Genomic DNA, 26446 nt, shown 5'->3' on the forward strand with positions numbered 1-26446 from the left:
ATTTTTTTTTTCTCATGTTTTTCAAAATAACCATGGCCTGTAAATAATGCACATGTAATGGACAAAACTGAAGCAGTGGCTCAAAGATTTGTTGCGTTATACATTTCCATCTTTTAAAGTGTTTATGTACATACAGCAGAAAGCTGACAAATCCTTTGGGATCACCAACACTTTAACTGATTACTAATTATCTGATCAAACTCGGAAAATATCAGTTTTACTTTTCATGTCTTTATTGAACACATTGAGTAATCCCACAGTGTTTATTCTAAAACGGTAAGTAAACTATTGAATTTATTTAGTTGGACAAACATTAACAGCATTGAGGCCAATAATATTTCCTGTTTTACTGCATCTTCCCAAACTCTTCTAAGCATCAGATTTAGAACTGCCGCTATAAACGTATTTACTCTCTCAATGCCTGCAAAGCATCCAGTTGGTGGATGGTAAGACTGACTTTTGTCTCAACTGTGCTCAGAAAATTATTACAGAACTGTTTTGGAACATCCATCTGGTCTTTTGCAAACTTATTTACTTAGCAAAATCCTTCCATTAACACTATTTGTTATTCAAAAGTTTTCTGTATATCTTTTAATTATTTTAGTAAGTGTAGATATATTGTTTGCAGATATATTGTGGTCTCTGTGGCCTTTGGAAAAAAAAAAGAGTAGTGCCTGTCCTATATTTCCACTTTATATAAATTTCAGAAAAGGCTTTGTAAGTAATCAGACTGTGTACACATTTGTTTATAGGGATAAGTGCCTCTACATCCCACAAGTCAAATCTCATTGCCTTAATTGGAACACCTGACTCCAAGCAGCTTTTCTGAGAACTCATTAGCACAAAGGTTCGCTTATTCTTTCCATCCAGCACTGAGTGATTGCTCAATGTTTCATAAATAAAAGAATGAAAAGTATAACTGCTTGTGTTCTTCGTTTATTCAGATTGTGTGAAGATCGGATGACATTTCATGGCAATTTAAGCAAAATCCTTCTTCAAACTTTACAGTAAGTGCTTTAAATCACCGTTTTCCACATAAACGTTTAATTTCAGGTAAAGCTCTCGCTGGCCTCCTCTTTAAAAACGTGACTGCCAGGGTCCAAGTTTTGCGTCTGGGTTCTTAGCTCAGCAACTATCCCAGAAACACTACCCAAAAGCCCACCCATCCCATCCTCTATCTCCTTATGAAAATCCACTTCCTCAACTTTCACCTGTCCTCCAGTGGGGAGAAAGGCTTCCCCTTCATCAAATCCATAACTGTAGCCATCATCCATATCTGCTGCTGCGCTTGCACTGTTGCTGTTCGCCGAGGAGCTGGAAGCAAGTCTCTCACATCGGGCCTGATGTCTCAGGAAGCTGTCTCTCCAAATGACTTTCTTCCCACAGAGGCTGCATTCATAGGGCCGCAGCCCTCCGTGGGTTTTAAGGTGCTTAGTGAGATGGTGCTTCATTTTGAAGGACTTTGTGCAAACAGGACACCCAAAGGGCCGTAAATTGAGGTGCTGCATCTTCACATGCCGGTCACGCATACTCTTCAGGGTGTAGGCTTTCCCACAGTGGCAGAAGTGTACTTTGCCCGTGTAGGGCGCAGCAGCGAGGGACACTGAGGATGATGAAGATGGGGTTGGAGGTGAAGGGGGCGGTGGAAATGCAGCAGAAGATGAGGACAAATGGCGACTGGAGGTAGGGGTCAAAGAGCCACCCTGCCAATTCACCTCCGCGCCCGCCACTGTAAAGTCAGGAGACACGGGGACCAAAGGCCGCTGGGAAACCTGTCCTGTGCCATCTTCAATCTCATCGTAAGTGCCTCTCCTATAGGTCGCTTCTGTGAAACATTCAAAATCCACATCCTCCTCTTCATCATCCTCATCTTTACTGCAGCTGCCGCCCTCTCCTTCCTGAGGCCTCTGCTCTTGCTGAGACCAGGCACCTGTTTGCCACTGAAGCCTCGCTGAGGACGGGCAGGAAGGGTCTGGAACTGCGTCACCTGTTTGGCAACCATGAAGACTGGGCAGGTCTGTGGCTGGATCGCTTCCTACCAAATCTCTTTGCTTCATCACGTCTGCACTCTGCTTCCCTGCAACATGTCCAGCTTCGTCATTTTCATTTGAAACTGAGTGAAAGTCTGCTGAAGACAAGAAGGAACAAAAGCACAGTTTATTAAATTCACTGGGAAAATGCACAAAGAGAAAGAATATATGACCCAGCTATCTGGTCAGATTCAACATTATTTATATTTATATCCACTGCTGACGTAAATCAGAATTTCACTAAATTGAAACCAATAAATAAAATATTTAAATTCTTGTATTTATTTTATAATATATAAACATATTAACTTTCAGTAACATTTACAGTAAATGTCAGGGCACTGCTGTCAGTCCAAATCATCCCCACAAAAGCTGCAAATTTCTTTATATTTGGAAAAAAACTGCTGTTCAAGAAAAGTAAAAATCCTAATAACAAATAGTGTCTAAAAAGGATTATTTAATGCTGTTCATATTTGTCCATCTTACCACAGTGTCCCATTTGTGCAAAGCCTTCCTTCTTCCCCGTCTCTTCTCCTACTCCTTCATCCGCCTCAATCTCTCTTCTCTCACTCCTCCTCTTATCCTGCGTCTCATCACCATCCCCACTCTCTCTATTCTTATCGAGTGGTCGATCAGAGGTCTGTGGTGCCCCCCGCTGTTGAAATCTGACTTTCTGCTTTAAAGCCTCAGCACCCAAAAACCCCCCATGGTGCCGGGCATTGTGTCCAGGTCCGTCATGAGTAAAGTGACTCGTCTTAGCATTGCACGATACCCATGTCTCCTCGCAGCTGGTGTAATCAGTCTCCACATAGCCAGGAAGGCTGTCCAGCTGTGAATCAGCCAAGTGCTGGGCTGACGAGGGTCGAGGGCGTCCCCATCTTGAGAACTGCTGTGGGCGTCTCCATGTAGCCAAAGGAGGCAGTGAATCTGGCTTCTTCTCCCTCCTCCTTCCCTCCCTTTCTGCATACAGGCACTCCGTGCTGCTCGGGGACTGCTGGCGAGATGCAGAGCCGGGGTGAGCTGCGGCGGCAGCCTCCCCAGAGGCGCCCTCTGCTAAGGACCGAGGCCTCTTCAGGATCTCGGTGCATTTGTCCACGATGTGCCACATCTGGAGGAAACTGGCCACGGTGACATAGTTGACGATATCGTCATGCACGATGCTCAGCTGGCCAGTGTATGCAGAACTCAGGACGCTCTCAAAGGCAACTGGGTCCATGACTGAGGGCAGGGAGACAGTTGTAACATTTTTCAGTAACACCTGTGAAGAGACAGAAACAAAGACACACTTTGACATCTGGACTAAAATATACACATAAACAGGTTTTCTGCCAGTGTTTTACAAACCCAGTGCCTTTACAAAAACAAACTGTTGCTCAGTTTGTTATCCATTTTAAACATAGAAAAACAGCTAAAGAAACTATAAGGGAGGCTTAAGACACCTGCTTTTTATACAAAAGCTAGGTTTCCGCTAACTGGAGTCACTGATGTGGACATTTCCACCATGTTTGTGCTGTTTGATGAAATTATCTGAGCTACTGTGAGGTACAGACTACCCAAGGATTTTCTGCTTCAGTTTTGGCGAGTGAAATTCAAGTATTTTATCATAACCATCAGCTTATGTTACTACGTATTAATTAGCAGGTATCTTTTTCAGTGGATTGCACTCCAACAGTTAATAATACAGCTTTTAAACATGTTTGCCAGCTGTGGCCAAAATGTAAATATTAAAGCTCAAAATGTGGAGTAGAAAACATGTGGGTGATATGCTCATAAAGGCTGTGAAGTGGTGTCTCTCCCTTCGTCTCTTGTCACCCACTCTACATGCAGAGATGATTTTAGGTATTCTAATAGTGCTATATTACTGGAGTGCAACATCAGACAGTAAATCCCAACAACTTCAACCCTGCATTAATATGCTCTGCCCTACCTGATCATGAAAGTAAGGTGAGGATGCAGCGAGGACACAGCGGTGAGCCCTGAACACTTGACCTTGCACCTGGATGGAGAGATCGCACAGCCTGCCTTCCTCCCGCTGCCGGTTCAGATTGTCCAAAACAGCTGCTCTGGCGCCTGGGAAGCACACCTGGACCGTCAAACCGGCCGGAGCCACAGACCCACTGCAGGTCGGATCCATGGTCAGAGAAACCTAGAGGAAAGGCACAAAAGTTGTCAGTTGTTTTCTCATATTTTACTACACATGTAGTTATTATTTTTCTAATCCACACTTATACATATAATGCATTATAGACTAATATATGTTTTGTTACGCCATTAAAATATGCAATAACACTGTCTGGTTTCCACAAAAGAAGGCTGATAACATTCACCGCAGAAAAGATCAGCTGGTACATTAATCTATTATCCTCTGATTGATCTTTAATTGCTTACGAGTAATTTCATGAAGACCAATTTTACCTCATCATTTTACCTCAAATGTCAGGTAAAACGCTGCTAATATCAGTGTTATGGAAAATATGCTGTTTGGTTCCTGTACCGAAGAACTCAACACTATCAGGGCTTAACAACTATTGACTAGCTCCCTCACACCAGAGACTTGCCTGGGCCCACCGGTGAAGTAGTCTAGGAGGAATTGTCTACCTCTGAATGTGAATAAGACCACAGTTACGGTGACTAACTTCAGAAGGAAGAGGGCAGCTACATAGCCAAGACCTATCCTGGGACAAGGTGTTGAAGTAGAGGGCTACTCCAGGCATCCAAATCAGGAAAACCAACACAGATTGTATACAAGAAGGGTAATAGGAGACTCTATTTCCTAAAGAAACTGAGATCCTTCAAAGCATCCAACAAAATGCTGCAGATCACCCAATTTTAGACTTTGCTGAAGTCTGCTGGGGAGCTGGTGACTCCAACATACTGAATAAACTGATCAGACAGGCTGGCTCTGTGACTGGCTGCACACACGACACTTATGAAAGAGCTGTGGTCGAGACGAGGCCACTGAACAGTCTGCTATCCATCATAGATAATCTTGACCACCCTCTGCAACACTTACTAAACAGACAGCAGAGCCTGCCTCAGATACACTGCCACAAGGAGAGATATACAAAATCTTCCCTTCCACATGCCATCACACTCTATAATTCAATACATCCGCCTACCAGAAAGCCATCTGCCAGATAATCCGGGTGTTATCTTTAATGTTCAATTTAAGTGCTGTAACGATAGCATTTCCCGAATATGGGATAAATAGGGCTGATTTATTAATAACCACCTGTGTTCATCCCGAATAATTTACCACCTGGTGATTACTGCTCACGTCGATGCTCTACTATTTCACCATCTACTTTTAAAGGCGGCACTCACACGATGAAGGGCTGAAGACATTCGCTCCTTAGTTTTTGGTTCATTGTTTATATTCCCTGGGTTAAGCTAGCTTTTAGCTACATTAGCCAGTCAACAGTTAGCCCAGTAAACGTTAGTTTAATGACTTTACCTTCGATGAGCCGAGATTTTGTTGTTTTACATGGAGCCTCGCTGACTATTTGCAGCAAAACGTCACTGGTAAACTCCACATGCTAACCGCCATCTCAAAAAAATCACGCTAATAAAACGAGACTAACGGCAGCCTGCCCGCAGGCGCAGCTGCTGCTTATAGCCAGTTGACTAAGCAGCATCCTCATACGGTGTGAGTGGGTGTTTAGTGTAAACGTCGGTTAGAACTGTCACGAAACGCCATCACACGTTAACCTGTTGATTCACCTGCCGCTGAATAAACAATAGCTGCATGGACAATTATTAAACGTTACTGACAGACCCATTGTTACATGTATTGACAGAGCCCAATCCCCGAGAAACTGGCTGCAATCCAGCTGGAGGCCCAGCAGGGGGCGCTCCGGAGATATTCAATTAGCTGACAGTGCAACACGGATAAAACAACAGCTTCTAGACAAAACGGTCAATGTGTAATTTAATTTTCGCATATCTCATCGATAATGGGCCTGTACTGAAATAAAACGATGTTCCTGTCCTTTAGTTAGTCCTCACAGAGAAGCTTATGCTGCCCAAAAGCTAGCATTTTGCTAAGACACACGTTTCTACAAGCGTTAAATAAACAGTGGAAGAAAAGTTAAACCGCAACAGAAAACAACATGTGTGATGGTTGTGGTGGTTGAACGGGACGCTGCCATCAGGTTAGTTGCTAGAAATTCTCAGCTACTGGTGGATTCATGCCCAAAAGTAAAATGGCGGATGCAGTAAAGCGGCTCATAGTGCTGTGAAAATAAATAAAACCGCCAACGTTTATCTCCAAACAAAATATCATAAAAATTTCAAATTTTCCTCAATGAAGTTTACACTTTTAAAAATGCAAAAGATAAAATGAAAATGAAATACCCCCACCCACCCCTTGCACCTAAATAAAGTTCAAGGTTCAAGGTTCTTTATTTGTCACATGCATAGTTATACAAGTATAACACACAGTGAAATGTAGCCTGACACGCTCCTCGACATGTGCAAAAATTGGGGGGGTGTAGAGGAAGAACATTTTTTATATATATATATATATATATATATATATATATATATATATATATATATATATATAGTATATACACTGGGTGAATGTGCAGTAGTAGCAGCAAGCAGGTGAATTCTGTACATTAATATGAATAGACATCTGACTATTTTACAGGATAGACAATATAAACATTAAAATTAAAGGAATTTGGAATGTACATTGTGCCTTGGTTTAGAGTGTCTGGAAGAGAGTCCTGTCTCAGTCAATTATAGATGATGTGAGAGCGCGGGTGTGTGTGTTTAGGGCACGGATGGCTTGGGGATAGAAGCTCCTCTTGAGTCTCTCTGTCCTTGCCCGGAAGATGCGGAACCTTCTACCAGATTGCAGAAGTTGGAACAGTTTGTTGCCAGGATGGGACGGGTCCTTCAGTATCTGCGCTGCTCTAGTCCGGCATCTCCTGGTGTGTCCTGAAGCAGGGGGAGAGCAATCCTGCAGCAGCATTCTGCTGTACGGATCACTCTCTGGAGAGCTTTTTGGTCCTTCACACAGCTGTTCCCGAACCACGGTGTCATGTTCTGTGTGAGGATGCTCTCCACAGCGCCTGTATAGAAAATCCTGAGGATCTTTGGAGGGACCCTAAACTTCCTCAGTTGTCGTAGGTGATACAGGCGCTGCCTAGCCTTTTTGGTCTGGACCTGAATGTGGGCAGCCCATGTCAGGTCTGAGGAGATGTGGACACCAAGATACTTGAAGGACTGCACCCTCTCCACTGGAGCTCCATTGATGATAATGGGCTTGTAGTCTCTGTGCTGACCCCTTCTGAAGTCCACCACCAGCTCCTTGGTCTTGCAGACGTTCAGCTGGAGGTGGTTGTCCTGGCACCACGATGCCAGATTCTTCACTTCATCCATGTAGGCCGCCTCATCGTTGTTGGAGATGGCACCCAACACCACTGTGTCGTCAGCAAACTTCACAATGGTGTTGGAGCCATGGGTGGCCACACAGTCTGAAGTGTAGAGGGAGTAGAGCAGTGGCGAGAGGACACATCCCTGAGGTGCTCCTGTGTTGATGGTGATGCTGTTGGAGAAGCACCTGCCCACCCTCACCACCTGAGTTCTGCCAGTGAGGAAGTCAAACACCCATGCACACAGACGGCTGTTAAGTCCCAGATCCCTGAGCTTTGTGAACAGTCTGCAGGGCACTATTGCGTTAAACGCTGAACTGTAATCAACAAACAGCATTCGCACATAGTTACCCTGTTTCTTGTCCACGTGGCTGAGAGTGGTGTGTAGGACGTGGGCGATGGCATCCTCTGTGGATCTGTTGGATCTGTAGGCGAACTGCAGCGGATCTGTGGTGTCTGGGATGGAGGAGGAGATGATGTTCTTCAGCAGCCTCTCAAACACCTTCATTACTACCGAGGTCAGTGCAACTGGCCGGTAATCGTTCAGGGATGAGGGTTTGCTGTTCTTGGGCACAGGGATGATGGTGGATCTTTTGAAGCATGTGGGGACCACAGACATCAAACATCAAAATTATTATAATTTTTTTAAGTTTCCACAAATATCTAATGGTAAAACTCAATGTGTAATAAACACTGGGAAATACATTAAAATAATTTCACGAAAAATTCCTTCACTGTAGCCTACTGTAATTTTAACTGGATTTTTTGAGTCACCTCCCATTAGCGCCCCCTATAAAACAAGAAGTCCAGAAAGTGGAAGCTCTCTGATGCCCTGTATGAATCAACATGGAGTTAAATTAAAGGGCCATCTCGCCCTGTTCTCGTTTTCTTATTTATCATTTTCCATTTAATTTGCTTCCAACGCACACCGGGATCCCTGCAGCAGGTTTGAGGCAGGGTTAAATGAGCATCAGTTTAAAAAACCGTACAGAAGAGGCTCAAACAGCTGTCACATGCAGCACCTGCCCTGTCTCACACACGCTTGGCTGTTTTTACCGCAGTGCATCTGCAGTAACAGCCTCTCAACAGAGGTGCCGCTGTGGCGCAGGAAAAAACACCGTTAACTGAGCACTGGACGGATTTATTTGAGGGTTGTGTGTATGTTTTTTTTAATTGCGTGTCTGGCTTATATGCCTGCGTGTGCGCTCACGCAGTTTGACCTGCAATGCCAACGCGAACGAAACATCTTTTCTCCGAGCACGGGGTCATTAGATAGCTGAAATTATACAAAAAAAATATATAGCTGCCATCGCAGGAGAGGACAGTATTTTTCTATATTTTTTCCAGGAGAGACGACTCTGCTCGAGGAGAGGAGGCCTGATCAGGACAGTGGCTCTGATTTCATTGATCCGATTAAGGATAATTACCATTAGACCATTAGACTGGTCTCTATTAAATACTGGTAGCGTGTACCCTGTAAAAGGTAGCCATTTGTTTCCTGCCGTAGAGCATGCAAATTGATTATAAATGCACTGGCATGTAAATGTATTGTTGACGTTTATTCAGTAGCTGGCATGTTGCACTCTTGAACACATTCATTTTAACCTCGTAAGCGTCTATACTCTCTGTAATTTTCCAACATTTAGAGCGGAGCATGCCCCAGGGAGGTCTACTGATTGCTCTCTGCATCTCATATTAAAAGGACCTCAGGAAAAAAAAATCATAACCTCAGGGTGCGGATCTGGGGAGCACTGTGAGTTAACAGATATCTGGATCGTTTCATAAGCTATTTGATTATTGATAGCAGAAAAGGTCACCGCGTGGATGCGGGAGGCCAGTGGGTGTGTAAATTGGGGGAACTGTCTCAAAAGGAGCAATAATTTGTGGCAATAAATTCTGCAACCAGAATTCTGGAAACTGTTGCCGGCTTGAGCCAAAGACCTGAGTGGTTCCACGGGACATTACATTTACGCGTATACGGTTTGCACTTTACAATGCATGTTTAGCTGCTAGTTGTCACCAACACATGACATCAGCCTGCACTTAAAAAAAAAAAACAATACAGATAAGCTTCCTGAAATCTACAAGAAAACATTTGCAAATATCCATCCTGCTATTGCAAACTCGGAGGTGCTCAGTGCGTGAGTGTCACTAGGCTCCGTGAAAGCTTCAAGAACCATTTTAGGGTTGTACTTTTTGAGGCCCCTCCTTCGATAAAACATCTGGAGTTATGGCACTACTACGTTTTCTGCTATTTTCCTTCCTCTGCACGCTGTTTGGTGAGTGGGCGGGATTCCTGGCAGTGTTTTGCTATGACACCTTGTTAACCCAGGCTGATGACATCTCTTCTTTTCTTGTAAACAGTGTACCAGTGTCACGGGGCCTGTGCAGAGGTGGACTCGGACACTGAAGCTGTAGCAGGCAAGGGTTTTAAACTGGGCTGCATCTCCTGCAAAAGAAGGAGTGAGGTGAGAGGTGAAGCCAGCGTCGAATGGTACTTCAGGCCAAAAGGGGAGGCTGACTTTTTTCTGGTGAGTGTTTCCATGAAGTGGGATTTATGGCCCTGCAGATCTGGGTTTCCCCCCATCTTTAAAAAAAAAAAAAAAACATTTATTAGAAGAAGGAACAAAGTATAGAAGTAACTTGCTGCTTTATTTATATAAAATAAACACTGTTCAATATATTTTCAGGGGAGACGACAGTAGGAATATGATTGTGGAACTGCATTCGTTTTCAGTTTAGAAACTTACATTTGTGAATCTGAAATTTGGCACAGAATTAAAAAAAATCAGATTAATCTGAAATTCACAAGAGTTTGCGTTATTGTCTTGATGGAGTCCAAATAAAATATCTTTCCAAACCAATCGGGAATCACTTACATAAACGTAAACATGCTGTTTCAGTAGGCAGGAGTAGAGGTAAAGCTAAAATAACTGAAAGACAAACTCATGTAAGATTACATAATGTCAGGTTTGAGTCTTTTTAAGGACACTTTCGGTAGGATAAAACCAGTGGAGCACTTTAAAGGATGCTTCTTTCACCTTGTTAATAAAGTAGAAGAAAATAACTGCAAAAGCCAGAGCTTCTTCCAGTTACTATCACACAAAACGATTTCAGTACATTTGAAGGAGAAGCAATATCCTTCAGGAAAAGAGCTCTCATTTCCTAATTGCAGTTTTGATGATGGAGATTAAAACAAATTTTAGTCTTCCAAGATCCTCACTGTGCATCGCTGAACTGGATGACATACACGTCAACAAGTGGGCCGGTGTTGCACCAAAAAGATTTCTGATGTTTCTGATGTATGTATGTGTAATAGCTCCTCGTGTTGGTAAATTAACTGGATTTATGAAGATGTTATCTATAAAATAATACCTAAATTCTAATCAACCCAATCCTTTTTGGCCAATTTAATAATATCTTTACAGAACTATGGTGCTATTTATGCTTGTTGCAATTTCTGCAAAATCCCTTGAAAAATACATTTATGTCAATGACACACAGCGAAGCCGCTACCTCTGCTGGACCTTAAATTCTGCTTTGTACACAACAAGCAGCACTGCTGACTATATGGGAGGTTTGGAGCAGGAAGTCTTAGTCATGCAAGCATCCATAAAATCAAACTTGTGGGCTACTTCTCTCAGGACTTGAGCTATTTATATATGCACTTATATATAGTGCACACCAAAGCTCTCCTCCTTCCTGTCGCTCTCACTTACTCGCACATAGACACCTACAGTACGGTCCTCAGTCACATAATAGCACCCAGTGATGAGACCGTCATGAGCTTCAGATGGGAATCAATTGGAACATTTTACTCCACTGAAGTCATCAAAGTGTCAGAGAGAGCTCTGCTGACCTTGTGCTGGATTCTCTGTTTGATGCCGCAGTGCATGCTGTGTTAATGTAGCCGTGGATGTATTTCAGTATAGTAGTGTCTGAACGGTCGTTTTATAATTTACAAAAATATGCCTGAACAGTTTCAGGGGAAAGTGTGTTTCATATGGGGTGACTGGGGGTGTAGACAAATTTAAATCGGAGGCAACACATCCATCTACAATATGTAACGAGGTATTTTCCTCTCACATGATATCCATTTGGAGCTGTCAAGTGTGTTTACTTAACCAATTAACTGAAAATCTAAAAAATGGAGTATGTTTTTTACTCATGAACCTGGACATATTTTTTTCATTGTTGCTTCCAATTTGAAATCAAACAATCAGGGTACAGCTGAAGTGTAGACTTTCTGCTCTAATTCAAGGGTTTAACAAACATTTAGCAATAAATGTTTACGAGTTACTGACAGTTTTTACACTAAATCCTTGATTTTCAAGAGATATGAAACACATTTCCAAAATAATAATAATAATAATAATACATCGTAGCCTAAATAACATAATAGCTCATTGGTGGATGTTCATATTAGACACCGCCAAAGTTTCAGCGTTTTTAAAAGTAACACCTGTGAGCCAAATGCTCTGTTTCTGACAGTTTCTTCTACCCTTGGCTCTGTGTGATGTCATGGAGTGCGTATATCCCAATAGAGTCATCTCAGACACCTGGTATTAGCTGTGAGAACAGAAGCTCCACCCACAACTGTTCCGATCTTCTGTTTAGGGGGGGACAGCCAATCAGAAATAAGTTCTCTTTAAGGGGGGAAACAAACTGAGCGGCTACACCAAGGCCCAGAATAACATAAATAATGAAAGATTAATTTTAACCGTCACTCATGCAAAGGTGTTGCATAAGAATATATAACTGGTAATGAACACAACCTTAAATGATCTCTGTGTCGTCCAGATGTACACCTACAATGAGGATGGCCCCACCATTGAGAGTGACCAGTTTGAGGCTCGTGTCGACTGGAACGGAAGCAAAAGGAGCAGAGACATTCAAGATGCGTCCATATACCTGTTAAATGTCACCTTCAATGACTCGGGCACTTACCGGTGCTTTTTCAACCGCATCCTCTCCTACGAAAACTACGAGTACAACGACGTTGTCAGCAAAGTGGTGCACCTCAGTGTGGTGGGGAAAGGTACGACTTTATACAGGTCATTAGTATCTGAGCAAGTAGACTTAAAGACATCTGAAGACAGTTAACAAGAAAAAGCTAATTTATTGCTAAATGTTAAAATATATTATGCATATTGAAATAAGGTTGAAAAGTGTGGTTTGAGCAGTCAGATTTAGATTTTTTGAATTTTTTTGAATGAATTTATCTTACGTGTAAATGTGGCGATCAATGGTGGAGATGGCTGAGCATTTTCAGGCCTTAATTAGACTTAAGCAGACTCTGTCATTGCAGAAGCATTTCACAAACTGATTCACACTCACACAATACAGACCGTCACTCTTTTAAATCTCACTGTGAGTGCAGTGTGCATTCCTATTAACCTGGAGGTCCCTGAACAACAACGGAGCTTTAATATTATGAGAATGCAGCCTGCCTCCATTTTCAGAGGTTGAAGATTCTGGCACTGTCAATAAAGCAGCCTCCTAGTCTCTGTTATGATTAAAATGGAAGCAACATTCATTTTGTTTCACTTCTATTTCATCAGTGGCTGATATTTACTCTCTACAGTTTTCAATAGATGGAAGAAACATGTCTAATCGTGGATACTGACACGCTGCCAGTTCAGCAGCTTAGCTGAATTATTTAATGTTTCCTGATAAATGCATTACTATCAGGCAGCATAACAGTAAGCATATATAACTGTGCGCTCTTTGGTTCAGTCTCCCAGACACGGATCAAGTCTAGTCTTAGACTTTGCGGCGATCTTAATTTAATTTCCCTTTGAATCTAGGACTAGGCTTTAAATACGTCTGGAAAACTGTCTCTTAACTGTAACTTTGGAACAAATTATGATTAATTAATAGATATTTTGCAAATATTTAGACTCTTAAGAGAGCTTTGCATAAACGAATGCCTGCAAATTGTAATGAACCAAAGCAATGTTGTGAAGTGGTCCAAAATTCCTCTGCAAGAACATGAGAGACTGTTAAAGTCATTTTATTATATATTATATATTTTGATTAAACTCAGTAGTGTCTCACAGGCAGACTGCACAATGTCACAAAAGTGATTCTTCTGCAAGAAAAACTAAGACTATTCAAGCACAGAATTCTTTATTTCGATGCGTGTGGCTCTTGTGGTTGAAAACAAAAGATTTTAGATAGAACAGATGTTTCCTCTTTAGGTTTTAGGTGGTTTCAGCTTTTTCTCGACCCCGTCAGGTCACCTTTGTTTTGTTTGTTTGTTTGTCTCGTCTTTCCTGGTTTCCTGTATGCAGCCACCAGAGGTACAGCTTCCATCGTGTCAGAGGTCATGATGTACGTGTCCATCATCGGCCTGCAGCTCTGGCTCCTCATAGAGATGATATACTGTTACAGAAAGATAGCAGCAGCTGGAGAAGAAGCATTACGAGAAGCGGCGTAAGTATTTTTCTCTTACACCTAAATGCATGCTGACTTAATGCATGTCAGAATCTTGTATATACAGTTGAGCCTTTTCATTTCAAGATTCAGCTTGAAAAGATATACAAGATGTGCTTATATGTTAAAGGCTTATAAAAGTGTTTCTGAGTGCAGTTATGAACTGGATGCAGATATGTTGGCCAATATTAGTTTGTAGCTCAAAATAAAATGAGTCACGCGTTGCTATTGTGGACCAAGATGTGTAATTAAGTCATTTTACAGTTGAAAAGGAAACAAACATATCTGAGACTCCTTATTTTCTGGCACTTATTGGCATGCATATTTGTAGATATTGATGAAAGACAAATTTGGGTTAAGGCCCGGTCACACCAGCATTATAAACTCACTCAGAGGTGCAAATGAAAGAAAATTTTAGGTCTCCAGCTGAAGGAAGTAAACACTGTGTGAGTGTAAGCTAGAGATTCCAGAATTTTGCGTCTGCAGGTTGGGTAAAAACATTTTAGGTGTTCCAATTAGGCAAAAATTAAATTAAAATAATTGTAGTTCACACTAACAGTCACCTCAAGGTGCTTTAAATGTCACAGATTTCAGGCCGAACCAAATACAGCTTTTAGAGATGGACTAATTAAACAGAAAAAAACCTAAAACATTATTGAGACAATGTGGAAAATTAAAGAAACAGAAACATGACATAAAGCTAAAGAGGGCAGCAGGGTTAGAGTGTAACTGAACAAAAAAACTGATAGAAACTGAGGCATTAAATGGGCACAGGAAGCAATCAGGAAAAGTGGAAACACTAGATTAACAGGGCACAGCTGAAACTAATTAAGACAATAAGAAAGGAAATAATATTAATGATAATGTACAAGAGACCAAAAAGCAACAAAATAAAACAGGAAGTACCCAAATGGGGAAACCAAGGAAAAGAGAAACACTTGACAACAAAATTCAAGAAGACATCAGAGAGACCAGACCAAACCAAATCAAATCAAGTATAGGGGTATTCTAAACGTTGAAGAAAAACTGATTTCAAAAGTAAGAAGAACTAAAACACTAAATGAGAATCTTGAGATGAAATAGAACCTAGAAGTAATCAACACATCCGTTACATTTTTGCTATAATTACAAAAAACCTCAACGATAAACTAAGAAATCCTTACCGAAGGAAAAACCCAACAAAATCCACAGATTATGTTATTTTATTGCAAGGTAAAGACTGCACATCGTTATAGAGAGAACCCACAAAAAATCAGAGGATCCACTGTGAGTAAGAACTACCTTTTAACAAGAAGAACCTTCCGGCAGAACCAAGCTGTGGGAGGGCAGCAACCTGGCCTGAATGGTTGAGAGATGAGGGTAAAAAGAAGAAAGGAAAGGAAAGCAGAGAGAGACCACGAGCAGACACAAAGTATGGGAGGAAGTAGACAAAGGTTGCAGTAGTTGCATATAAGCACATCCAGGAGAGTGGGAAGAACTGCTCAGTGCCTCATGGGAAGTGTCCCAGCAGCCTGAAGCAGCATACCTAAGGGATCATTCAGTCACCTGATCCAGCCCTAACTATAAGCTTTATAAAATAAATGAGAGCATTCTTTGGAGTTGAGAGGGTATTTGTCTCCTGAATCCAAACAGGAGAAAATGACATCATAAAAAGGTGGATGTTAACCCAACCCAAACTCAACCCTAAATGCTCATTTTAACTCATGACCTGTTGCATGTTAAGAAGTTAACTTTCCTCGGTGTGCAAAAGGAGAAGAATCACAGAAGAGGGATATGGTTTGGCAGACTGCCAAAGAGACAAATTTATATGCAGAAATGATAAGAGATATGTGAAAGCAGTTGCGGTTTCCTTCTCATTGATACTTGTTTATTAGGTGTTATTTTGGCTTACAGTGTTTGACGTGAATGGTACTTTCCTCAAAAACAAATTTGGTGTGAGTCGGAAGTTGTGAAAAGTGTGTATTTCCCCATGAGTCATGTCATTGTTTATTGTCCTGCTATAATCACACCTATAATTTTAACTTTTGCCTTTGCCTGCTATATCATTGTTTCCTTTACTATAAGACTGTCGCTGTCTCCATCGTGTTTGTGTGCGTTCACTTGTGTGTCTTTGTCCCGTTCCCTCTTGTCGCCTTGTCGTGTTTTCATCCTGCCATCCTCCTCCCTAGTCAAAACCAAAACCTTCCTCCTGTAAGTCGAAAAGAAAATCAAACCTGTATCTTTTTATTTTTGCATTTTTTAACCCATGTCATTGTGATAAAAGAAAACATTGCAGATGATTACTGAAAATGATTTTCTTTTTTTCCTTTCCAGAAATGCTGAATATTTAGCGATAGCCTCGGAAAGTAAAGATAACTGTGCAGGGGTACAAGTCGGAGAATAGCACAGGTACGTTGTGATCATTTAATGAAAGTGGATGTCATCTTTCCATAAAAGATACCTACTGTTACAATGTATTTTAGAATGATTAGAAACACTACATAAATGTCATTAAACCCTGTCAGCTGACCACTCCTAACCACGGCTTTGTTTCAAACATCATGTTTGATCTATGTAAACTGTGTCCCTGTAGCAACAATAATGACGTCAAGTATAAAATATAAAAGAAAAAATTGCTCTTTACTTATTATCTAGTCTAGCAATTTTCTGATTGTATTATTATGGTGAAAGTTTTGTTATTTCTAGACTGTGTACTTTTATTGAAAACATTATGTAAAGGTCATTAAGGGTCATTTTTGCACTTTTCTATGGATATAGCAAAATTGTTCTATGGATGTCCATGAAGCTAAGCTAGGCTATTAGGCTGCTAACTTAACATTTACTAGAAAGTGCAAAATAAACTTTGTAGATTTAAATACTGAGTTCTTGCACTAAAGTATATTTTTGAGGGAAATTAATGACAGGTTAGAAAGGTGGATCCCTTGAATTTCTGCTCAACTATATTTTTTCACAGCTAAAGTGTTAAAGTGGGACCAGCTTTGCTAATTGTGTGATACAAATACTGTACCTTCAGTTAGGTGAAAATGTGTGGGTTTTAGACGTCAGACTAACACCCACACATGAGGGACTGTGTGAAAAAGTCACTGTAATTCCTAAGCAGTTAATCCACTATTTTTTATAACATTCCTTAATTTAAAGGTAAAAGTCTGTACTTCAATCATTCATAGTGGATCTAGAGAAAATATATTTTAGTGGGGTGAGGTGTGCAGCTGGAGTGACAGTTGGTTCAAGGTAAGGGTGGGATTACATCAGGGATCGGTTTTGAGCCTGTTCTTGATTGCAGTAGTGCTGGACAGATTGACAGATGAGGTCAGGTAGGAGGAACTCTGATGTTTGCAGATGACGCTGTGATTGGTAGTGAGAATAGGGAGCAGGTGGAAGAGAGCATGGAGAGGTGGGGGTATGGGTATGTATGAAACGCAGTAGAAGCAAGGCGCAATACATGTGTGTGCAAGGGGGGGGGACACAGTTGGAGAGGTGAACATGCAAGGGGCAAAGGTAGTGAAAGTAGATGAATTTAAATACCTGGGCTCAACCATCCAAAGCAAAAGACAATGTACAAGAGAGATGAAGAAGCGAGTGTAGGCAGGATGGAGTGGGTGGAGGCAAGTGTTAGGGGTGATTTCTGGCAGAAGGATAGAAGCAAGAGTGAAAGAGAAAATGTACAAGATGGTAGTGAGACCTGCTGTGATGCATGTTTTGGAGATGGTGGTACTAACAAAAAGAAGATGCTAACATTTTCACTGGTAGTGACCAGAATAGACAGGATTAGAGACCACTGCATCAGAGGGACAGCTCAGGTAGGGCAGTTTGGAGCCAAAGTTAGAAAGGAAAGGCTGACATATGCAGAGGAGGTAAAGTGGATATATCTGACAAAGGATGTTGAAGATGCAAGTCAGGAAGAAAAGAGGAAGACTGCAGAGAAGATTCATGATGTAGTGAAGGAGGACATGCAGAGGGTTGTTGTGACAGAGGAGGATGTTAGGGAGTTGATGAGATGGATGCAGATGATCTACCCCTAAGGACACGATAATAAACCTTTGTGAAAAATTAGGAATTAAGTATTATTGGAGTCCAAAAGGCTACACCACCATGTACTCCAAACCTCATTACTAAATATAAAACTGATTTGTTTTCTCTAATAAAGTGTAAAAGCATTATTTATGGCACCATCTAACACAGATATGTTGTCACTGATTAGGTGTGCAAAGCTGAAACTAATGGAAAACAGCTGTGAGATCATTTTAATTATTTAAATGTGGCTGTAGAGGTTGGATTAGTTAGAGATAAACTGGATTTTCTACAAGCTCAGTCGCTTTGATTCTGCGCCAGCACTTCCATTTACGTGAGCCGTCTTTGTCTTCAGGCTTTCTTCATGGACTGAAAACATCCTTCCACTTAACGACCTGCACGATGACAACCTGAGGGAAAAACTCTTCGTCTCAAACCTCTATTTTACCTTCTTAACAAACCGAACAAAGGACAACACACTAGGAGAGCATGGTACCAGCACTGTATATAGTACCCTGTGCACAAAAAGCATGTTCTGCACTTATATGAGAAACCATTATGCATTAATGAACCACATTGTCTGAAGCATATACTGTACGTTCAGTATTTGTCTTTAAGTATATGTAGTCATGCATTTAATATGAGTGGTGTTGTAGAGAGTCCATGAGGCTAACTGTCCAAGAAAGCTTTTTACTAAATCATCACCACATAATGTATAAAAAACACCATATGTGTAAGTGATTTCTAAAATAGAATGTGATGGGCTACAATAGACTGTATTTCTAAATTAACTGCTAGTTATAGATTCAGTCAATAATAAAGATGTATTAATAAAAATGGAGAAAACGTGGTTGAAAATTGTCGTGCTTGGATATTATGATTGATGATTATGATGAAGATTTCAAGTGAGGTCTGCTCAGCTCCAGCTCCATTTTTAATGTTCAAAACAACTTTTTTTTTTTTTTTATTCTTCTACTGGACCTGTCTAATATGAGCGTCCACTTTTGTAACCATATTTAGAAACCAGTGATTTATTTTGAAAGTTACTGGTGCCAGGGGGAGCAGTGTAAGTAGTTCATAAACTGCTGATATACTGGAATTTTCCCCCACACAAACATCTCTTGGATTTGCAGTCTGAAAATTGTCCAAATAAGAGAAAATACCCAGTGAGCAGCAGTTCTCTGGCTGAAAACGCCTTGTTGATTCCAGTAGCAGCACACCACACTATATGACACTCACCTTTAAGAAAAACAAGATGAGGACAAATATAAAGCAGAGATGTGTTTCTGTTAGAGGAGTTAACCTGTGGAATAGTTATGACAGTGATTTAAAAAGGTGTAGTTCATTTTCCTTGTTTAAAAACATGTTTAAAAATAGAGTATTAGAAAAATATATAAATCAAGAATGAAAAGAGCAAAAAGGAGAAAAAGAAAAACAACAACCTCTTGATTCTTTTGCTTTGATGTAGTTACTTATCTAAGGTGGAAAGTTTTTTTTTTCTTTGTTTTTGTTTGTTTGTTTGTTTGGTTTGGTTTTTGCTTTGTTTTATTATTTTCTTCAAGCCCTGTGTACAGGAGCTGCATACAAAAAGATATTTTGTGAAAAGGGTTGGAGTAATAAGCAAATGCTTCTGCCAATACCTTTTGATTAGCCTTGTCTCATGCTTTCTTTCTTTATGGTAGATTTTTGTTCTGTTTTCACTGTTTGTTTGTTTTTTCACTGTTTTCACTGAGATATGAATTTGAATGCTAATCAATCAAATCAAATCAAATCAAAAAACCTAAGAACAGGAAACCGAGGCTACAATTAGAAAAACATGGTCTGATCTGATGCGTCTCAGTTTCTGCTGCAACATTTGGATGACAGGGTCAGAATTTGGCATAAACATGAAAGTATGGACCCATCCTGCCTCGTGAGTGGTTAAGCTGCTGGTGATGGTGTAACGGTGCAGGGGATATTTTCTCGGTACGCTTTGGCCTCCTTAATACCAACTGAGCATTGCTTAATTGCTGCTGACCATGGCTATCCCTTTATGACCACAGTGTGTCCATCTTCTGATGTCTGCTTCCAGGGGGATGATACTCCACGTCACACAGTTTAAATAATCTCCAGCTTGTTTCTTAGATGATACTGAATTCAGTCCACTCAAATTACCTCCAGTCACCAGATCTAGGAGCAGTACGGCAGATTGTTTCATGTCAATGCACCAAAATCTCTGAGGGATGTTTCCAGCACCTTTTTGAGTCTATGCCACAGAGAATTGAAGCAGTTCTGAAGGTAAAGAGGGCCTAACCCATTATTAGCATGCTGTACCTAATGAAATGACTGGTGAGTGTACGTATATGCATCCAGCCATCCATTTTCTTCCGCTTATCCGGGGCTGGGTTGCGAGGGCAGCAGCCCAAGCAGAGAAGCCCAGACCTCCCTCTCCCCAGCCACCTCCTCCAGCTTATCCAGGGGAACACCAAGGCGTTCCAGGCCGGCCAAGATATAATCTCTCCAGCGTGTCCTGGGTCTGCCCCGGGCCTCCTCCTGGTGAAACATGCCCAGAAAACCTTACCCAGGAGGCGCCCAGTGAGCATCCTTGTCAGATGCCCGAACCACCTCAGCTGGCTCCTTTCGATGTGGAGGAGCAGCGGCTCTACTCTGAGCCCCTCCCGGATGGCCGAACTTCTCACCCCATCTCTAAGGGAGAGGCCAGCCACCCTTTGGAGGAAGCTCATTTCCACCGCTTGTATTCGCAATCTCGTTCTTTCGGTCACTACCCACAGCTCGTGACCATAGGTGAGGGTAGGGACGTAGATCGACCGGTAGATTGAAAGCTTCGCTTTTACACTCAGCTCTGTCTTCACCACAACAGACCGGTACAGCGTCCGCATCACTGCAGCCGCTGCACCAATCAGTCTGTCGATCTCCCGCTCCCTTCTCCCATCACGTATATACGTGTACGTATATGTAAAAAAAAAAAATTTGGGAAAAGCAGAATATATGAACTTTAAAAAGTTTGTCAGTTTGTCAGAGAAAGAATTTTTTTATTTTCATATTTACTTTAGCTGATGCTGCCATTGTGCTGCAGGTGTGATGAAGGCATACGATTATGTCACATAAGCTCTCTTAAAATCAACAAACAAGACGTGTTAATGAGTGAACGGATGTCACGCTGCTGGCTGTTTCACCCAGTTTACAGCCTTTATGCTGAGCTAAGCTGATTGCTTTATAACGCCAGTGACAGCTTATTTCCCTTCAGTGATGGCCCACATCTCTTAGAGTTGCAAAACACAGTCTGTGCCGGGGTACTGGGGCAGGTTGAGTTGATATTTCTTCTCCAAGCCAGGTGGCACAAATCTGCCTCCCAAGAAGTGATATCGTCCTTTAAACAGGGAGGCGGATTTCTTTGGTGCAGTGAGAGAGATGAGCATGTCAGGCTGGAGTCCATCTGTGCTACCCTGCTCCACATCCCAACCTTTAACATGAAAACAAACAAAAAAAGGCTGTCACTAACCAGCTGAAATTTCTGTTTCCTGAGATAATCTGCAGTATGTCTGTTAGCGACAGTTGTTAGACCCAAATCAATATCCTCTGTTTGGGAGCGCGGACATGCAGCAGGCTTCATGCAGTTATTGACTATAATCATTCCAGACTGTTGACAGATGCACTGCAGTTTAATAAATCCTCACTGACAATAAGCAGAACTCCACAACATTGCTGGCAAGCCGTACTGCAGCGAGGAGGACTGCAAAACCACATGTTTTTCAGCTAAAAGCTGGCTATACATTGGGTTTAGTTTAAGAGGTAATGCTAGCAAAAGTTAATACATCCATTTTTATAAGAGACATTTCAATTCAAGGTTGTGGCGACATGGAGCTTTCCCCAGCTGCCATGAGCTGGGAGGCGGGTTATATCGTTGAAGGGTTAGCAGTCTGTCAGCATGGCTAACAAAGAAAAACAGCACTTCACATTCACATCTTCATGGTGATGTGCTAACCCCTGCCCCACTATACTGGTGCATGCCTTATTGATTACTTTTTAATGGCAGTAATTTTGTATTGTAACCAGTTACTTCACAAAGTAATGTCACCCAAGGACTGGTGAGGACTGACCTGAGGGGATGTCGATGCTGGCTGTGGGCACTGTGGACTTTTTCAGTGTGTCCAAGATGGAGCCAAAGGGCTCTCGCACAGCTCCCTTGAAGCTGAAGCCAAAGATGGCGTCTATCACCAGGTTGTATGCTTCATCAATCGCTTTGGCCTGAGGAGACAGTTTTACCCAGATAAGTTAGTTTCAAAGGAATTAATCAATAGCTTGAAAGCACATTTATTTCAGTGAGTAAATCCATCAACTAAAGCTCCTCTTAGCTACCAATGAAATTATTCACTATCTAGTTTGCTGTAATAAAAACAGAGCTATTATCCCCTCAGTATCATTTAGACAGCTAATTTAAACTGGAGCCTAATTACATTAGCTCTGTTCATGTGTAACAGAGCATTTGTACAGCTTCATACAAAATGCACAGTCAGAAAACAATAAGCAGTGTGTCTGTGTGTTTACATTGGATAAAGCTGCAGCTACATATTTTATTAACACCAAACCTCAGGCATCTCAGTCAGGAAGGGGATCTCCATTTTCTGGCACTGTGTGGTTAGGCCTTGGAACAGCGGCTTGTTTGGCCTCTTTGGGTACAGGATGGTCGGCTCGTAACCCTGAAATCAGACACACAAAGTACTAACGAGGAAAAAGGAATTTAGGATTTTAAGGCTGAACGAGGATGTGAAAATAAATGGTTTACTTTCCTCTTCTGTGAAATTGAGAGACACTCACAAAGAGTTTCAGATGCCGGGCACAGACCAGGCCATCGCCCCCGTTGTTACCTGGTCCACAAATCACTAGCAGAGAAGGTCTGGCTTTCACCAGAGAAGTAAGTGGATATGCCTGAAGGAAAAGAAGAAAGCAAAATAAACTTTGATATATTTAACCTCCTAGGACCTGGCGTCCACATATGTGGACATCACATTTTGGGTTGTTTAGACCAAAATCCTAAATTTTGCTCTACAAGGGCCTGATATCCACTTACGAGGACATTATACTGCCACTGTTCCATCGAAATTTTAGACAAATATCCTCATATGTGGCTCTAATTTTTCTCAGAAACAAAAATCAGGTAAAAAATATGGCAATTCTTTGTTTTTACATTCATTGGGTCACAATCAGCCCAAATATCAAAGAGAAATTAAAAATGCATGTCATGGAAGAGTTTGGGTCTTGTGATGGGCTAGCAAACTTAAAAGTGCAGTTGAAAATATTTCAGACTTTGATTGTGCAAAAAGACTAATGTTTCAACATTACTATAACGTCATCAAGTGTAATGTTACTTTAGTCTGACTACAGAAAAATAAAGGCTGACGAGTAAGATTAGATCAGAGTTTTGGGGGAAATTCATCACACGATTTTTGCGTAACTGGTTGGTAGCTGTCTATTTACATCAATGTTTAAACTTTTATTTTTGTAACTGGATTAAGTGGCTCAACCATAGAATAGAAGAAAAAAGTGAAAATATTTCTACACCCCACTTTCGACCGTTGTTTCTTTCTTCAAACCCTAAAGACACCAAACTCATTTTTGAGCAGCTGGAATAGGTAGAGGTCTCACATTAGTTCCTGAAATAATTATTTTACATTATAAAAGAGTTTGTTGCCAGTCCAGTGACTAATATTCCTCCCGTTAGATTTGCATTTCAAAAATAAGAGCCCACGGTGACGCTCACCCGTGTGACGGCTGTGGCACAGCTGAGTCCAGCCAGCTCCATCAGTTGATCCACACTGAAGCCGTACTCACTGAAGAGCTCCTCGTCGATGTGCTGGGCCTCCTCCTGCCTGTGAAGTATTTACAGGTCAGTCTAGACTCATGAAGTCTGGTTTTACTCTTATGTGTGAAAAGGTTAAAACCTTCACCCGAGATATTTGATGGCCTGGGCCATGGTGGACGCTGGTGTGCTGCTGAAACAGTCCTTTCTGTGGCTGTTAGCTGCAGCGGGCAACGGGCATGTCCCTGCCTGAGCGAGGGCTGTCGCGGCTCGTGAGGTCACCAGGAAGCCGATCCCAAACAGAGCTCGAACGCTCAACATCCAGATGATACAAGCTCCTGAGGAAATTTAAGAAAAGACCACAGTGAGCAATGTTCAGTCTGCTGATGACGCAGGTTTCACTCCTTTCGCTGTTTCCTTGCTTTTATTTGCTCACACCTGCAGACTGCAAACTTAGAATCAGTCATTCCCTTCGTCTGCGTTGCTGCTTAGTATGCGTTAAAGAAAGAGGTGAGACACCCCACTCTCACACAGTCTGTGCAACACCAGAACATGGTTGATTAAAACTAAATAAAAAAAACCCATACTAGGCATTTAAAAAACAAAATTCCACAACAAAAATGAACTAAAATGATACTGTGTTATTACAAAACTAATACAGTAAAGATAAACTGAGTGTATTTTCTGTGTAACCATCAAAACAAAAAAATAATCTAAGTGCAGTAATATTTACAGATCTGACTGCTTTATTTCCTCCCACAGGAGAAAATCATCTTGAATTAGACCACTGCAGCATTAAAAAAATAAGAATAACAATAATAAAAACAAATGTAAATAGATTACAAGTAACTTATTTTATGTAAATACACTAATAATCAATACAGAGAAAACTATTATCTGTATCGCTAAAATTATGTGAAAAGGAACATTATCACAGGAATCTCTGCAATCCTGTGAAAAACTAATTACAGCCCATGATTCAGCAGCTTGTAGCACCACCTTTAGCAGCAATCATTTCCTGTATGAGTTTATCAGCCTCTAACATCACTAAGGGGGAATTTTGTCCTACTCTTCTTTATAACATTGCTTCGGTTCCTTGAGGTTTGCAGGTATTTATTAATGCACAGCTTTCTTAAGAGCCTGCTGCATTTTAATCATGCTGAGGTCTTTCACCTGGCCATTGTAACACCTTGATTCTTTTCTTTTTCACAAATTTGCTGCTGTGCTAGACATCACTGTCCTGTTGCATGACTGAATTTGGGTCAGGCTTTAGCTGTCAGACAGATTAAAGAACAGTTGAATCAAATATGAGCTGGTGCAGACAGTCAACCTGGTGACTGTAAGGTGACCACATCCTGTGTCTGCAAAACACTCCTTCCAAACGAGCCAGACTTGTTTAATCTTTCTCTAACAGTTCATTGCACAGATCGATCTTTTGATGAATTTGCTGGGAAGTTTGTGGTACTGTGTTGACACACCTGAATGTTGCAGACCAGCAAAAGTGCCTAAACTTGTGCTTTTACAGAGGTGCTCATGATCAATTAATCGTGATTAGCAGCACCTTACTGCTACATACCCTCTTAATTACAATGAAAGCAGTCAGGGTTTACTTATTAATCCACATGACTGCACAGAAATAAAAAGTGTCTGAACTATGAACACTGAAGTGAAACAGATTTCACTTGCTAACATCCAGTTCGATTTATGTTCAGATCAACGCGACTAATATTTGTAAATGTTTATTAGCATTTGTATTTTTTTTAATTTTTTTTTATCTGCATTACACGGTTATGTGGATATTACTGTGTACACATTAATGTCGCAGGGCTACAGTAGGAGCACTCTCATGTCCACTTCACTGTTATCTAGCTCTGACTTGCTAGCTAACGTTTAGCATTTGCTCCACTTCGTGTCAAAACATTAGCGACACTCACCAAATTTTAACACCCTTTTTCTTGCAGACAGCTTCACATGCAGTTTTGTCCTTTTAAACCACAGAGCTCTTAGTTTTGGAACTTTGACGCTGTGCAAGAGCAACACTTGCACCCTGACCTTGTAGGCTACTTCCGGGTTTGAAAGCGACCTGAAAACCAGGATTCCAAAATAAAAGCCTGCTCTCAGTCGGAGAGACTGCAGTAAAAGACACACTTTTCTAATTAAAATGAGAAAATATGCGTAACCCTTACTATATATAAATGAAGTAGAATCCCTATATGCCAGCTATATAGAATCAGACCCATGTGACACACGATATAAGCCCATTTTATACATTCTTTTTTATATCCTTAATTTAACTATAACTAGTAAAGCACAAATGTTCAAAAACATTTCCATTAAAGATATTCCAGTAAATAATTCTTTATAAAAACAGAAGGTCTATGAGCAGAAACTTCATTTATGATTTGGAATGTTCATTATATATATGAACGATTTGATTTTGAAAATATTTTTATTTATTTTTTGTAATTTCAAGAAGCAGGAATTCCTTCTAAATAGCGGAGAAAAGGTACAAAAAATATAAATGAAATACTCAAGTAAAGTTCAAGAGGTGGTGAAATAAATGCACCTATAGTTTTATAATACCGTGGACGAGTATGAATACTGAACAGTTATAATCTGTTCTTTTATATTATTGTTATCATGTAATTGTGAGCCTGAATACAAATGTCATATTTTTCTTCATTTGAATGAAACTTTTTTTTTTAATTATTGATTTTTATTAAATCAATAAAACTCTTGGCCTCGTTCAAACAGATGAACTATATAGCAACACCTGACTGTGTCCTAAT

The 26446-nt window shown here is 41.0% G+C and overlaps 3 protein-coding genes across 6 annotated transcripts; 1 reads left to right on the top strand and 2 right to left on the bottom strand.

The window, feature by feature from the left end:
* Window positions 1-916: 916 nt before the first annotated feature.
* On the bottom strand, window positions 917-5863 carry zbtb22a (zinc finger and BTB domain containing 22a). Of its 4 annotated transcripts, none has more exons than XM_026156805.1 (4): window positions 5485-5863; window positions 3958-4176; window positions 2517-3288; window positions 917-2125 (listed from the first exon to the last, which is right to left on the bottom strand). In XM_026156805.1, exons 2-4 carry the CDS (start codon window positions 4162-4164, stop codon window positions 1050-1052), a joined length of 2055 nt encoding a protein of 684 aa, XP_026012590.1. In that variant the 5' UTR covers window positions 4165-4176; window positions 5485-5863; the 3' UTR covers window positions 917-1049. The 4 variants fall into 4 exon arrangements, with proteins under 4 accessions (XP_026012590.1, XP_026012587.1, XP_026012589.1 ...); XM_026156802.1 differs by having other exon boundaries at window positions 917-2128; XM_026156804.1 differs by lacking the exon at window positions 5485-5863 and adding an exon at window positions 5263-5438 and having other exon boundaries at window positions 917-2128.
* Window positions 5864-8488: 2625 nt separating this feature from the next.
* scn1bb (sodium channel, voltage-gated, type I, beta b) lies at window positions 8489-18715 on the top strand. The gene is made up of 6 exons (XM_026156856.1): window positions 8489-9690; window positions 9776-9942; window positions 12212-12449; window positions 13705-13846; window positions 16160-16234; window positions 18213-18715. The coding sequence occupies exons 1-5, from the start codon at window positions 9642-9644 to the stop codon at window positions 16227-16229; spliced, it is 666 nt and encodes a 221-aa protein (XP_026012641.1). The 5' UTR covers window positions 8489-9641; the 3' UTR covers window positions 16230-16234; window positions 18213-18715.
* Window positions 18716-20864: 2149 nt separating this feature from the next.
* naxe (NAD(P)HX epimerase) lies at window positions 20865-25754 on the bottom strand. The gene is made up of 7 exons (XM_026156850.1): window positions 25592-25754; window positions 23806-23995; window positions 23619-23727; window positions 22676-22786; window positions 22447-22557; window positions 21958-22105; window positions 20865-21320 (listed from the first exon to the last, which is right to left on the bottom strand). The coding sequence occupies exons 2-7, from the start codon at window positions 23976-23978 to the stop codon at window positions 21121-21123; spliced, it is 852 nt and encodes a 283-aa protein (XP_026012635.1). The 5' UTR covers window positions 23979-23995; window positions 25592-25754; the 3' UTR covers window positions 20865-21120.
* Between the last annotated feature and the right edge of the window lie 692 nt (window positions 25755-26446).

This window comes from Astatotilapia calliptera, chromosome 22 (genome assembly GCF_900246225.1).
Source record: "Astatotilapia calliptera chromosome 22, fAstCal1.2, whole genome shotgun sequence".
NCBI classification, from domain to species: Eukaryota; Metazoa; Chordata; class Actinopteri; order Cichliformes; family Cichlidae; genus Astatotilapia; species Astatotilapia calliptera.